At 42.9% G+C, this 15292-nt stretch overlaps 2 protein-coding genes across 2 annotated transcripts in view; one reads left to right on the forward strand and one right to left on the reverse strand.

Moving 5' to 3' along the window:
- The window catches only part of LOC111150904 (transcription factor B2, mitochondrial), an 18090-nt gene extending 9684 nt beyond the window's left edge, over nt 1–8406 (reverse strand). Inside the window, exons 1-4 of the mRNA XM_022508592.1 lie at nt 7929–8406; nt 6999–7087; nt 1240–1393; nt 848–996 (exon numbers count right to left, since the gene is read on the reverse strand). Of these exons, the coding sequence (XP_022364300.1) occupies nt 848–996; nt 1240–1393; nt 6999–7087; nt 7929–8241 (705 nt within the window). The 5' untranslated portion in view covers nt 8242–8406. The remainder of the gene's footprint in view (nt 1–847; nt 997–1239; nt 1394–6998; nt 7088–7928) is intronic.
- Nucleotides 8407–8685: 279 nt separating this feature from the next.
- The window catches only part of LOC111150895 (consortin, connexin sorting protein), a 111369-nt gene continuing 104762 nt past the window's right edge, over nt 8686–15292 (forward strand). Inside the window, exon 1 of the mRNA XM_022508577.1 lies at nt 8686–8766. The gene's annotated coding sequence lies outside the window, so the exon portion shown is untranslated. The remainder of the gene's footprint in view (nt 8767–15292) is intronic.

Here is a 15292-nt window from a genome sequence, read left to right on the forward strand (position 1 = left end):
CCCCCCCCCCATCAAATAAAAAAAAATCTTAAAAAAAAAAAGTATTGCCATAAGATCCGGTAATTCCATTTCTGGGTATACACTCAAAAGCACTGAAAGCCGGGACTGGAAGAGGCATTTGCACACCAAAGCTCATGGCAGCATCATTCACAATAACAAAAAAGTAGAAGCAACTCAAATGTCCATTGACAGATGAATGGATAAAGAAAAGATGGTGGGTGTATGTATCTATGTGTATGTGTTTGTGTGTAAAAAATAAATAAATGTACACACACACACACACACACGTATGCAATGGTGTATTTTTCAGCCTTAAAAAGAAAATGAAATTCTGACACATGCTTTGACCTGAACCATAAAGGCTTTATGCTAAATGAAGTCAGTCAGACACTAACTACAATATTCTATGATTCCACCTACGCTGAAGTACCTAGAATAGTCAAAGTCATTGAGACAGAAAGTAGGACAGCGTTTACCAGAGGTTCAGGATGAGGAGTAATGCCTAATTCGGTATGGGATGGTAAAAATGTGCTGAGAAGACATAGATGGTGGTAAAAATGTGCTGAGAAGAGATAGATGGTGGTACACTTTTATGACAATGTGAACTTAATGCCATGGAACTGTACACTTAAAAATGGTTAAAATAGTAAATATGTCATGTTGTCATGTGTATTTAACCACAAAAAACCTCGAATCTAAAGAATGCTCTACGAAATTTAAAAACCCATCTTAATACTCTCAAATGTCATGAGCTCAAATTAAAGTCATTCAGATTAACACCACTCAGAGACAGATCACAAAACTCTTCCAAAACAAAAACTTGCATCAAGTACTTGTAATAACATACCTCGTATTCTTTCTCAGTAATAAACATATTTAGTTCTACTCGTCCGTAACTATATATAGAAGTAGAAGAATACAGGTCATATAAAAGTTTCCAAAGTATCTTTTTCTCATTTTTTGATGGGAAGATTCCAACTACTCTTAATGGTGTATCTGTTAGGAATACAAGCAAAGATATTCGAGTAAATTGTTAAAACTTTTCCCTAAGATCGTATTTTATTGAGTCAGACTAACTCTACAAGCTATATAAAGTCAACTAAAATGACGCCTCGGAATCCCCGGGTAGGGTGCTTGGCCATCCATGGAACTGCTCGGATTCAGTCTATGTGAGGGGAAAACCACAGTCACCTGAGAGCACCTGTCCATACACTCGACCACCCAGGCAGGACGCATTACCTTTTGACCAAGGAACTGCTTCTATTCCCAAATGCCGAAAAAGCGTTTCTGAAATCATAATGGGAGGTTTTACTATTCCAAAATTTCTAGGATCCATTTTAAAGAAGTCACAGTAGACCACTTCTAGTTTTCCATTCATATTTTTCCGCAGGGACTGAAGAGAGACAGAGATAACATGTTTAAAATTGTCAGTGTTAGGGAGACTTTGTACCCACTCAAAGATCTACTTCAAAAAATCTACCCTAAAACTTAAGAGTTAAAAGAAATTAATTAATGCCTGAAAAGCAATCAAATTACAGTATTACTAAGAAAAAGCCCCCAAACCAAAAAACCTTCAACAAATTCTCACTTATCCTCTCACTTTCTCTACTTTTTCTCAGTGGCTTCAGCTACTCAAAAAGCGTGCTCACACTAATCTGATTGCTTAGTGGCAGCCGCCTGGACTATCAGCGGAGACTGGGAGACCACACCTGGGCCCAGGCAGAGAGCCGAAATCATCTGCTGGCTGTGGCCAGATGCTTCAGAGTAGAGGGAAAAAAATGATAAAAAAAAAATTTTTAAAAGATTTTATTTATTTATTTGACAGACAGAGAAAACAAGTAGGCAGAAAGGCAGGCAGAGAAAGGAGGTAGCAGGCTCCCCGCTGAGTAGAGAGTCCGATACAGGGCTTGATCTCAGGACCCTGGTATCATGACCTGAGCAGAAGGCAGAGGCTTTAACCTACCGAGCCACCCAGGTGCCCCCAAAACGATAAAAATATTAAAGTGAAATGCTGACAGTCCTGTTTTTACTAGAAGAGTTTTATTAGTCCTTTACCAAATGAACCTGGCTACACTCATTGTGTAGGTCACTTTCCCTTTTCCCCTTTATTTTTCATTTATGTTTTCTAAAGACAGAAGCAACTACAGAAGGAAAGCTCCTGTCTGCCATAAGAGAGGTCCGATATACCTCCATCTTTTCACTGCCCTGATGTGCTCATTCTGTTGTAGCACTGGACATCTTAGTAATGAGAGCAAGGGTTAGCTACAGACTCCGTAAACACAATTTGAAGTCACAATAAACAAACAAACAAACACACAAACAGAAGAGGTCAATGGGACTTAAAATGCATTCTGAGATTCTCATGCACAGAAAATTCTATTGGTATATATCGAGGTTTCAAGAATTTGCAACTTAAAGTTATGAAATAACCTAATTTTTATTTTTTAATGTTTATTTATTTTTAAAAAAGATTTTATGTATTTATTTGAAAGACAGTGCATGCTCATGAGTGGGGGTGGGGGTAGGGGTAGAGGGAGAGGGAGAAACAGACTCTCCGCTGAGCAGGGAGCCCAAAGCTGGGCTCAATCCCAGGACCCCCAGGATCATGACCTGAGAAGCAGGCAGAGGCTTCACCAACAGCCACCCAGGTGCTCCAAAAACCTAATTTTCCTTAAGTGTTTGATTTCAACCTGTAAATCTTATTTTATTTCTAAATCTAGTAAATTCTAATCATTTTTATGGAGAGCCTTGAGAAAGACTAGGGAAGGAACAGACTTGGGTAGAAATCAGGTACTTTCGGTCCTGTGAAGTTTGAGACGCCTCTTACATGAATCAGAGAATAGGAAGTGGAGATGCCAGATGGGAAGCTATAGATCTGAATAGGAAGGTTAGTGGAGTGGTCCAGGGTAAAGTTATAAATTGGTAAAAATTTTGCTTGTTGGAGGTTATTAAAGCCAGGGGTACAGATGAGACCCCCTAAAGAGAAGCACAGAAGACGAGGCCTGAGGATGGAGTAACTCCAGAGTCTCACGAAAAGCTGGGAATAAGCCAAAAATGTACAGAAGAAAACCAGAGTGTGGTGTTATGACAGCTAGAGAAAAAGAACACTCACTTGATGCTTATCTTAAAACAGATTATCTTGAAATTCTTACAAATTGTTCTGTTTGGATAGCAACAAAATAACCTCAGAAGTTATTCAAGAGTCCTATTTTAATCTTTGTAACTAAGAAAAACTAATGAATTTTGGCTTGATAGAAATGTAAAAGGAATGTATACATTCAGACTTTGTCCCACTCCTATTCTGAAAGTATGTTTTTGTTTTTGCATCTGTTACGTACCATGCAATAATGGGAAAAATGATATAACAGCCAGAACTCCAGAATAATTTAGTTCTATAATAATAGTGAAATCACATTTAAAAACTCAACTGCATTTAGGATTCAAACCCAGGAAGCACAGGGCACCAGGGTGGCTCAGATGGTTGGGCGTCTACCTTTGCTCAGGTCATGATCTCAGGGTCCTGGGATCAAGTCCCACATTGGGCTCCTTGCTAAGAGGGGTGTCTGCTTCTCACTCTCCCTCTGCTCCCCCTGCTTGTGCTCTCTCACTCTGTCAAATAAATAAATAAAAACAAAATTAAAAAAACAAAAACAAACCAGGAAGCACAGTTCATCTTATTTAAATTGCAGCAAGAGGGGCACCTGGGTGGCACAGTTGGTCAAGCAGGCTCTTGATTAGGGCTCAGGTCATGATCTCTGGGTCATGAGATCGAGCCCCACACTGGGCTCCATGCATAGCCAGGAGTCTGCTTGTGATTCTCTCTCCCTTGTCCTCTGCCCCTCCCCCACCACCCCTGCTCTCTCTAAAATAAATAAAATGTTTAAAATAAAAACAAATTGCAACAAGATCCTTTACCAGTGGGCATTAATATCTCTATTTTATATATGAGAAAAACCAAGGTCAAACAGATTAAATTACTTAATTGCCCAAGGGTCCTGAAGGTAGCAGTGATGGCTAGGGCTGACATTAGCCTGACTTGAAAGACTGTGTTCTATCTCTGCAGAAATACCACACCATTTGCTACAAAGCTGAGGGCTCTCCAACTGAACATGCACAGCTCTTTCTGCAACAGTAATTCTCGTTTTCCAAAAAGGAATATATCATGATTTATTATTACAGAACACAATTGGAAAACTTATATCTAGCACATCCACATAGGAAAACTGCTCCTGATTGAAACACTGTTCATGTGGAGCCCCACGAATTTTATTAGAGAGGGTGGGGGTTCTAATGTTAAACAAAAATTCTGAGTTGAGCATCATCCTTGAAAATTTTTCAGTTTTTAGGAGCAAAATTCTGGGTGGCTAGAAGCATTGTAAGCTGAGAGCACTGCTTTAAAGCTGTGATTTACAGCCACAAGACTTCTATTTATTTCATTTTTTAAAAGATTTATTTCAGAGAGAGATATCACATGCAACCACGCATACAAGCAGGGGGAGGGGCAAATGGAGAGAGAATCTTCAAGCTGACTCCCCGCTGAGCGAGCAGTCCTACTCAGGGTTTGATCCTACAACCCTGAGATCATGACCAAAGCCAAAACCAAGAGTTGGACGCTTAACTGACTGAGCCACCCAGGCTCCCAACAAAACTTCTACTTAAATGGTTATTTCTCTTTTATTCTGGCAAATAGATGAATTCACGTTAAACCTTATCTGAATGGCTTTTCCCTCTGTCATAATGATGGTTAATAAGAGTGGATACCCCCTGAGGGCTGAGCTTAAGTTAGTGCTGAGGGGAGAGGGTGGGGAGTTAGAAAGAAGCTGAAAGCTGGAACTGGAACTCAGTCTTAGTTCTAACCAAAGACTGGATTTGATCAGAGATTGATTTGGTGTTTACTCTGCAGTTTCAGGAAACATTTATGATGAATATTCCTGTATTTGTTATAGGAAACTTCAGCGTGTCATGAACCTTCTAGCCTCCATGATTCCATTTTTCATGGAATCATGGATTTCAAATTAACACGAATCTTGATCTTCCAAGAAAGCCAACTACTGTGTTACTGGTAAGAAACTAAATAGACATTTTTTAAAAAGATTTTATTATTTATTTGACAGAGAGAAAGACAGTGAGAGCAGGAACACAAGCAGGGGGAGTGGAAGAGGAAGAAGCAAGCTTCCAGCTGAGCAGGGAGACCGATGTGGGGTTTGATCCCAGAACCCTGGGATCACGACCTGAGCTGAAGGCAGACGCTCAAGGACTGAGCCACCCAGGAGCCCGTAAATAGACAGTTTAATGCTTTTTAATTGTTTTGTGAACATGCAGATTAACCTTCAAACACAGGCCTTGGGGCACTTGGATGGCTTAGTCAGTTGTCCAACTCTTTGATTTCGGCTCAGGTCATGATTTCAGAGTCTTGAGATTGAGCCCTGGCTCAGGCTCCAAGCTGGGCATGGAACCTGGTAAAGATTCTCTCTCTCTTTTGTCCCTCAAAAACAAAACTAATCCTTTTTTTAAAAAGATCAAAATAGGGGCACTTGGGTGGCTCAGTGGGTTAAAGTCTCTGCCTTCGGCTCAGGTCACGATCCCAAGGTCCTAGGATCAAGTACCCGCATCGGGCTCTCTGCTCAGCAGGGAGCCTGCTCCCCATCCCCTGCCTACTTGTGATCTGTCAAATAAATAAAATCGTAATAAATAAATAAATAAATAGATAAAAATAAAAGCTATTTTGTTTCTAATTCCTAAGGTGAAATTGAAATTACAGATGGCCATGGTGACTAAATCACACTTCATGATCTTTCTTCAATTTTGTGTTCTTTTCACGTTTTTTTGGGGAATCCAGCAGATTCAGCATCAATTAAATAATCTGGCTAAACCCCTGAATTTCTGGGGCACCTGGTTGGCTCACTTGGTTAAGCACCTGCCTTAGGCTCAGGCCATGATCTCAGGGTCCTGGGATCCAGTCCCACATTGGGCTCCCTGCTCAGCTCTCCTTCTCTCTCTCTCCCCCTGCTTGTGCTTTCTCTCAAATGAATAAATAAAATCTTAAAAAAAAAAATCCTTAGTTCTTTTCAAAGCTGTCAGTTGTAGGATAACAACCATCTAACATGCATCGTTTTATTTGAAAAATAAACAACTGGATTTGGTGGACATTTTCATAATTTTTTGTTGTCATCCTGCACTTTTTTAGAAGATTTATTTATTTGACAGAGATTGAGCACAAGCAAGGAGAGCGGCAGGCAGAGGAAAAGGGAGAAGCAGACTCCCCTCCGAGCAGGGAGCTCAATGCGGGGTTCGATCCCAGGACCCTGGGATCATGACCCGAGCCGAAGGCAGATGCTTAACTCACTGAGCCACCCAGGCGTCCCTTGTCCTGCACTTTTAAATACCATTATATGTGGTTTCAGGAATTTGGCACCAGGAAGTCCAAGTTTCCTAAACTGAATCTAGAGACTCAGGAGGGAGGAGAAAGAGAAGGGAAGAGGCTGGCGATGAGACAAGGTATTTCTACTTCACTGTTGATGTGAACCTGTCTGCCATATAAGCAGGAGAATTCACTGCAAAACCCATTTGGATTATGCTTTCACCACATGCTATTGTATTTGACCATACCAAACCTTTCTTGCCTCTGAAATCCTAAATCCAGAGTTAACATAGTCCTGTTAACCTAGATTCTAAGTTCACAGAAAGCAGAGGCACAGGATACCCTACCAGAGATAAGGAAACAAGCCTAGAGATGTTCAAAGTCCCCCAACTAGTCTGCAGCAGAGACAGAATCAGAGAACAAGTCTCAGAACTCCAATATTTCAGTCATTCAATAAACACTGACAGCTCTATGATACTAATTATGCTATGTTCTAGTCATGGGGGATAAAATATATTTACAGCAAGGCTCCCCAAAGTGATTCTCTAAAAATAAATTGGGTGCTTAATTTTCCTTTCCCTAAATACTCAAAGATAGCTAGCCGAACAATAAATTAGTTTAGAAACTAAAAGTATACCTCCAAATGTGGAAGAAAAGTTCGGTTACTTTCAAGGGCAATCACCTTGGCCTTGCTTTCAAGTAATGCTTGAGTCAGGATTCCAGGACCTAGTGTTATTAACAGAAGGAAAAATTTATTTGCAAAAGAAACAACTTTTCTCAATATTGACTAGAGTCGATGTTTCACATGTATTACTAATTTTGATCCTCACAACATTCCCAAAGAGGATACTACACTCCTCATTTACACACACGAAACCTAGGGATTACATAAAATCATTTGACTCTAACATCAAAACTGATGATACTGCTTGGCTTTGAATCTATTCTGTCAAAGCCAAAGCCTCTTAATCACAATGTTTTACTGTCCCAGGAAAAACAAAGTTGCCTTTAGCATACCACTTATTCATGGACTCTAACCAGGAAAAGATACTGTCAAACCTAAACAGAACTGACTCAGGACAAGTCGTGCTCCTTTAAAAAAAAAAAAAAAAAAGTATTTTTTGCAGGGGTGGCCGGCTGGCTCAGCTGGTGGAGCACGCCACTCTAGATCTCCTGGTCGTAAGTTTGAGCCCCACGGTGGATATAAAGATTACGTAAGAAATAAAATAAAATCTTTACAAAAAAAAAAAAAAGCACCTTTCAGAAAGTCTACACATCTTATGTTCTAGGCATCCTGCTACGGTCTCTAGGAGGAGTATGTGAAAGATAAAAGTTCTTTGGGGAGAGACATGCAAGTATTTTGAGGAGACAGTAAAATCTAGGAGCACGTTTTATCAAATGCTGCGTGAAGTGCAAACTGCTGCGGAAATATTTCCTGGTGTCCTAACCGGGACCGACCATCCAAGCTGCTTCAAGGGGTCATGTCTTAAACGGGCCCCCACGGGCGGTCGAGGGAAGGTGGCATGAGCGATGAACTCCGAGGAAAGGTAGTCCCCGGCCGACTCACCTGGATTGCACTCCAGGAAAAGCTGGTCAGGGCTTTTCGCTTCTTCCTTCAGGATCCGCACCAAGGTCGTGGCCAGGTTCGGATTGGTTATGTAACTCTTGCGCTCTGAGCGGTATTTGGGCAACCACGAGTTTGAGTCTTTGAAGCCCTGACGGGGCACCAGCTTCGGGTGGAGGTCAGCTAAGCCCCGGCGGTGCCCCGCGGGGACGCCCCTCCACTTCGTCCCTCCAGACCCCAACGCGCAAAAGCGACCAGCACCGGCCAAGGCTGAGAGCGCCAGCCGCCGGGGGAGCCCTGCCACCGGGACCGACATCTTCAGCCTCTACGGTCTGTCCCAACGTCACCGGAGAGGGTCACACCGCCAGCCGGCTCCGTACAGAGCACTCCACGTGTAACATCTCCCCAAAACCAGACTAGGCCGGGCGGTGCAAGACACTACAAACTGCGCATGCGAACGGTCCCTTCTTCTTGCCATTTCTCTCACTTCCGTTTCCGTCCGGGTGAGCCTCCCGGGGACTGTGAGTGGACGGATGAAGAGAGAGACGGACCATCCGGGTTGTGTCTGGGCTGGTACTCTATGGTTGTCCGTCCCCCTACGCTTCCTCTCTAGCCGCTCGAGCTCTATGCTCCGCGGTCGCGGGCCGCCCGCCGCCAGCCGGCCAGCGGGGAAGGGTGCGCGGAGGGAGGCGGGGCGGGAAGGCAAGAGGTGTTTCCTCCACCCGAGCGGCGGGAGACCCGAGCAGGCTCTGTGACAGCTCTACGGCCGCCATGTCAGCGAGCGGGGCTGGAAACAGACCCGGCGTCCAGCCGTAGCCCTGCGTTCGCCTCCGACACTCAGGTGAGGAGAGGAAGAGCGGGATGCGGGGCGCCGGCCGGCTGGCGGCAGCCGCGGGAAACCCCCCGGTACCCCGTCGCTCCTCCCCCGGCGCCCCGCGCAGCTGCTGCACTCCCGGTGCGGGGCTGCCCGGTGCCCTCCGCGTTTGCCCGCGCGCCTCCGGTTGCTGCAGCCCGCTGTCTGTGCGGCGCTCGCCCCCCGCCGCTGCCCCGGCTCCCCACCCCCGGGACCGTCCTTGTTTGCCTTCATACCTGTCCCCTCCGCCACCCCCCGAGAACCGCCCCGGGTCTCCTATCCGTACCTCCCTCTGGGCCGGGATCTACCTTAATCTTTATTTTTAATTTGCGGGTTGAACAGATTTAAAGTTAAGGCTTTTAAAAATTAAGGTTTAAAAGCTTTAAATCCCTTCGTAAGCTTAGAAGGGTTGCGACCTCAGGATGCTTATTTTGATCCCTGTGTAAACTTACTCACAGGCGTACTGTGGCGTGCAGTTTTGAAGACCCATTCCAAAGCCTCTAAAAATAGGACGCTCTAATGGAAATTTTGGCAATCTTTTTACCGATTGGGCAATGTTAGGAGACTCGATTCGTTGAGAGTGATTCCGGGGTTTAGGGATTATACTCAGAAAGAGATTTACCCATTACTCTTTACAGCAGGGCAGGAAGCTGCAGCCAATCAACACCCCCATTAAAATATGTGCAATCCTTTCTGCTTACTCGACTGGGAGCGTAATTGAGCTTGGTATTTATATGCACGAGGAAAAGGTTTCTAAGGAATGTATCACCTGGCAAATTGAAGTCTGAAGATTATACTCAGCTGATGAATCTCAAAATGGATAAAGAAATTGACAGGCAAATATGTGTGGCCTTTTGGGGATTATAAATTTGCTAGGACACCTTAGAAAGTATTTCAGCAACTGTTGTGGAAGCCTTGGGGACTCCTTGGTCCAAATTTCCTCAAATTCTTTTTTTTTTTTTTAAAGATTTTATTTATTTATTTGTCAGAGAGAGAGAGGGAGAGAGAGCGAGCACAGGCAGACAGAATGGCAGGCAGAGGCAGAGGGAGAAGCAGGCTCCCTGACGAGCAAGGAGCCCGATGTGGGACTCGATCCCAGGACGCTGGAATCATGACCTGAGCCGAAGGCAGCTGCTTAACCAACTGAGCCACCCAGGCGTCCCTCAAATTCTTTTTTTATACGGTTTCCCCATTGATAGTTTTCTAGAAGTGACTCTTGGATCCTCTGGACACCTGAGAAAGCTTTTCCTCTCCTTTCTTTCTTTCTTTCTTTTAAAGATTTTATTTATTTATTTGACAGAGAGAGAGATCATAAGCAGACAGAGAGGCAGGCAGAGAGAAAGGGGGAAGCAGCTCCCGGCTGAGCAGAGAGCAGATGCTGGGCTCATCTGAGGACCCTGAGATCCCAAAACCCTGAGCCTAAGGCAGAGGCTTAACCCACTGAGCCACCCAGTCTCTCCACCCCCTCCATTCTTTAAAGAGCTCTCTCCTCCACCCTTTAAAAAAATATTTTTATAGGTTCAGAAATACAGTAATTTTTTTTCCTCGAAAGCCCTGGAGGCATGAGTACTTTTAAATCAAATAAAAGAAGAAATGTGTCTTATGCTAGAAGAATAAAGGGTTTGCTTCTAGAAATGTGTTGTTTCTCACGTTTAAAATACTCTTCTAGGGGCGCCTGGGTGGCTCAGTGGGTTAAAGCCTCTGCCTTCGGCTCAGGTCATGATCCCAGGGTCCTGGGATCGAGCCCCGCATCTGGCTTTCTGCTCAGCAGAGAGCCTGCTTCTCTTCCTCTCTCTCTGCCTGTCTCTCTGCCTACTTGTGATCTCTGTCTGTCAAATAAATAAATAAATAATCTTTTAAAAAAATAATAAAATAAAATACTCTTCTAAAAAATCATGGTGCAAGGTATTTATTTTTAAATATGTTTTCTTATTCCATATGGTTTGTGGACTAAAGGTAGCCCATCTAGCCCTAGAGAAATTGTTTCTTATTTTGATTTTGAGCTGTTTTTTTTTTCTTTCCTTTCTTTCTTCTTCTCCTTTTTTCCTCCCTTAGTTTTGGACAAGAGAATTAAGTTGTAAGTATTTCCTTTTTATAATGTTAGTGGTTGGTTGTGGTTGAGGGTGCTTGAATAATAAAGATAAGATCTTATATAGCTTTCTGGGGCCCTAGGTACTGGAAATGAAAGAAATGTTAATTTCACTTTAAAGATGTGATCAACATTCTGATCTACTTTATTAGAAACACTTGGTTTGTGTATTTCCCACCTTATTTTTTTAAGAGATGTAATTTCTGCATCCTGTGCTATTTTTGCCTTTTCGAAGTCAAGTAATCTTTCTTTAAAATGGTATTAGGGCAAAGTGATTCTATTTTTACATTGTTCTTAAGTTATTTTTATTTTAATATCAATGGATCCAGAAAAGAAAATGCTGCTTTTTCTTTTGGCTTTTATTTTTATTATTTATTCAAAGATTATTTATTTTAGAGGGTGCATGGGAGGTAGAGCACAGGGAGAGAGACAGGAAAAGAAGTGGACTCCCCGCAGAGCAGGGAGCCCCACATGGGTCTCTACCCTCACAACTCCAAGATTATGACCTGAACCAAAAATAAAATTTGGAGCCCAGCTGACAAGCCACCCAGGCACCTTCTTTTGGCTTTTATTTATTTAAAGATCTTATATATTTGAGAGAGAGACAGTGAGAAAGAGCATTAGCGAGGAGAGGGTCTGAGGGAGAAGCAGACTCCCTGTGGGGCTGGGCACCTGATGCGGGACTCGATCCTGGAACTCCAGAGTCCTGACCTGAGCTGAAGGCAGCCGCCCAACCAACTGAGCCACCCAGGCGCCCTATTTACTTATTTTTCAGATTTTACTTATTTATTTGAGAGAGAGAGAGCGAGTGAGCATGAAAGAGGGTCAGAGGGAGAAGCAGACTGCCTGCTGAGCAGGGAGCCCCATGCAGTACTCGATCCGGGACTCCAGGATCATGACCTGAGCCAAAGGCAGTTACTTAACCAACTGAGCCACTAAGGCGCCCCTTCTTTTGGCTTTTAAATGGCAGTCATGATTGGGAAATGTCAAGTGATAGCTCATGTTTGCTATCAGAACTAAAGGTGTGAGTCTATAAGCATTGCTATAGAGACTGTAGGTCTGTAACAATCCAACTGTAATGCAAGCCATGTGAGCAATGTAAAGTCTCCTAAATAAAAAATGACAAATTAAAAAGTGAAATTAAGGGGCGCCTGGGTGGCTCAGTGGGTTAAAGCCTCTGCCTTCGGCTCAGGTCATGATCCCAGGGTTCTGGGATCGAGCCCCGCATTGGGCTCTTTGCTTGGCAGGGAGCCTGCTTCCCTTCCTGTCTCTCTGCCTGCTTGTGATCTCTGTCTGTCAAATAAATAAATAAATAATCTTTTAGAAAAGTGAAATTAATAATATATTTTATTTAACCCATACAGTTTTAGATGTAATCGATTTGGTAATAATGAGATATTTTGCATTCTCTCATGCTTCATCTACAAAATCTGGTTTTCATACTTAGAGTGCATTTGAATTCAGACCAGCCACATTTCAAGTGCTCAGTAACTACATGTACATAGCAAATGGCTAGGACCTTACTGGGCAGCACATAGCAATAGGGTAACGGTATAATTTTTTTTTAAAGATTTTTTTAGAGAAGGATTTTATTTATTTATTTGACAGAGATCACAAGTAGGCAGAGAGGCAGGCAGAGAGGGAGAGGGGAAGGCAGGCTCCCCGCCGAGCAGAGAGCTCAGTGCGGGGCTCGATCCCAGGATCCTGGGATCATGACCTGAGCTGAAGGCAGAGGCTCAACCCACTGAGCCACCCAGGTGCCCCTTTAAGAAAGATTTTATTTATTTATTTGACAGACAGAGATCACAAGTAGGCAGAGAGGCAGGCAGAGAGAAAGGGGGAAGCAGGCTCCTTGCTGAGCAGAGAGCCCCATGTGGGGCTTGATCCCAGGACCCTGAGACCATGGCTTGAGCCGAAGGCAGAGTCTTAACCCACTGAGCCACCCAGGCACCCCAACTGTGTAATTTTTAAGATGTCTTCCTACTCTGAGAGTCTGGAGTAAATCTAGGGGGTAAGTTTAAAACTCCATTTCCTAAGGTGCTGTGATATTCGAACTGAGAAGTTTGTATGGCAGGAAGAAGGTTCCAAGAAGTCTCTTCCTCTTAGTGTTGACTGTATCACACTGAGGAGGATGAACAGGTGCATGCTTCCTGAGGGTTGTAAGATGATTAGAATGCTCAGTCGTTTCCTGGGCTGTCATTGTTACAGTTACTGAGGTCTGCACGTCAGCAGTGTCAAGGCCTGTGTGAGTCTCTGTTTCCTTTACTTGCGGCTGTGAAGGAGGGAGAACTTGAAGACCTGCAGGAAGACTGACCTTTACTGTGAACAGGTAGAGTTCCTGCTTTTGTAGACTTATTTTCTGAATGAGTTTCAGATGTGGCTTAGAATTTTGTAAATGTGCTCCTCTCTATGATGGCATTGCTTGTCAAAGGAAAGAGAAGATCTTATCAGCAAAATTCAGAAAGAAAGTGTTTACTTTTTGGCTCTAAAAGGCTGGGAGCCTGATTACTAGCAAACCACGCGTGTGTGGTGGTTTAGATAAATTTAAAAGGAAATATGGCACAATTTAAAAACAAAAAAAGATTTTATATATTCGCGAGAGAGAGAGAGAGAACTGGGGAGAGAAGGGAGGAGAAGTGGACTCTCCACTAAGCAGGGAGCCCAAGGCAAGGCTCAATTCCAGGATTGGGGGATCATGACCTGAGGGAAATATATTGCACTTTTTATAGAAAACTAATGACATGCTGGCTAGGTATGTGCTTTAGGTTGTTTTTGCAATGGGGTGATTGGCATGGAACCATCTCTTATTCAGCATTGTTAAAACTGAAAGATTACTCTGTTGGAAAACTAATCCTGCAGCTAACTGACTTCAGTGGGATCAATGGGACCCATCATTATTCCTATCTTGACTTGTATATTCTTTTTTTTTTTTTTTTTAATTTTTAAAAAAAATTTTTTAGAGAGAGCAAGAGCAAGGGGAGGGCCAGAGGGTAAGAGAATCCCAAGCAGGTGCCATGGCCAGCTTGGAGCCAGACATGGGACACCATTTCAGGACCTCAAGATCATGACCTGAACTGAACTCAGAAGTCACGTGCTTAACTGACTGAGCCACCCAGGTGCCCCTAGACTTGTATATCCTATTAAACTTCCCTAAATAAAACTTTATTTGCACTGTTTACATCTACATTGAATATTAAAATTCTGTGGCAAAATTCACCTGAAAGATTTAATATTTAATATAATCTAAGAGAAATGCTCCCTCCCCAACCTTTATGGCATAAAGAAATCTTAAATTACGTGGTCAGTAAACAAAATTCCTTTGTAAAGTCTGGTCATTGTAGATCTGGCATATATTAAAGGATCAGAGATAGACTTGGTGAAGGAGAAGTGATTGGATGGTGCTTGTTTGGTGAGACATACATGCACATTATAGTAGGAGAATGTGGTGTTTTTATTTGTATTTAAATCTAGATGACTGTCCATTGACACCATTTTAATCGAATAAGAAAGATAATATATTTTGTTCCTACAAATTAGTCTTGGCAATTTTTTTTTTTTAAATTTGAGGAAGAGTAATTGAGAGTTTGGCAGTTCTCAATTTTTATTTTTATTTATTTTTTTTTAAAGATTTTTATTTATTTATGACACAAAGATAGCGAGAGAGGGAACACAAGCACAGGGGAGCTGGAAAGGGAGAAGAAGCAGGCTCCCCGCAGAGCAGAAAGCCCATATGGGGCTTGATCCCAGAACTCTGGGATCATGACCTGAGCCGAAGGCAGACGCTTAACTGACTGAGCCACCCAGGTGCCCCAGCAGTTCTCAGTTTTTTTTTTTTTTTCCCCAAAGATTTCACTCATTTGTCAGAGAGAGAGAGTGAGCACAGGCAGACAGAATGGCAGGCAGAGGCAGAGGGAGAAGCAGGCTCCCCGCTGAGCAAGGAGCCCAATGTGGGACTCAGTCCCAGGATGCCGGGATCATGACCTGAGCCGAAGGCAGCCGCTTAACCAACTGACCAGCAGTTCTCAATTTTTAAAGAAGATCTTAAATGATTTAAGTGGCCTCTCCATGGATTTTATTTTTGTTGAGAAATTCTACTCACATACTCAACTGTGTCTGTGTCTTTTTACTGTTGTGGAGCATGCTCTCTGAGGCCCTGAAGATCCACACAGGCTTTTTTGTTTATTTAGGAATCACTCCCTTGGGGGAAATTATATTTTCTTTTAACCAGGGAATACTTTTGTTTTTCACGCATTTGAAATAATTTATTTGTAATATTTTTAAAGAAGTACATCACTAGCCAATTATACCTCAATAAAAGAGAAAGGAAAATCATGTCTGAACATGATAACGTCATGTAAAACTTTTCTGAATCTTATAATAACTTGAGATTTCTTAAATTGTTCAATCGCTGTTGTGAGATTCTGC

Source organism: Enhydra lutris, unplaced genomic scaffold, assembly GCF_002288905.1.
Source record: "Enhydra lutris kenyoni isolate GAN:26980312 unplaced genomic scaffold, ASM228890v2 scaffoldscaffold24, whole genome shotgun sequence".
NCBI classification, from domain to species: domain Eukaryota; kingdom Metazoa; phylum Chordata; class Mammalia; order Carnivora; family Mustelidae; genus Enhydra; species Enhydra lutris.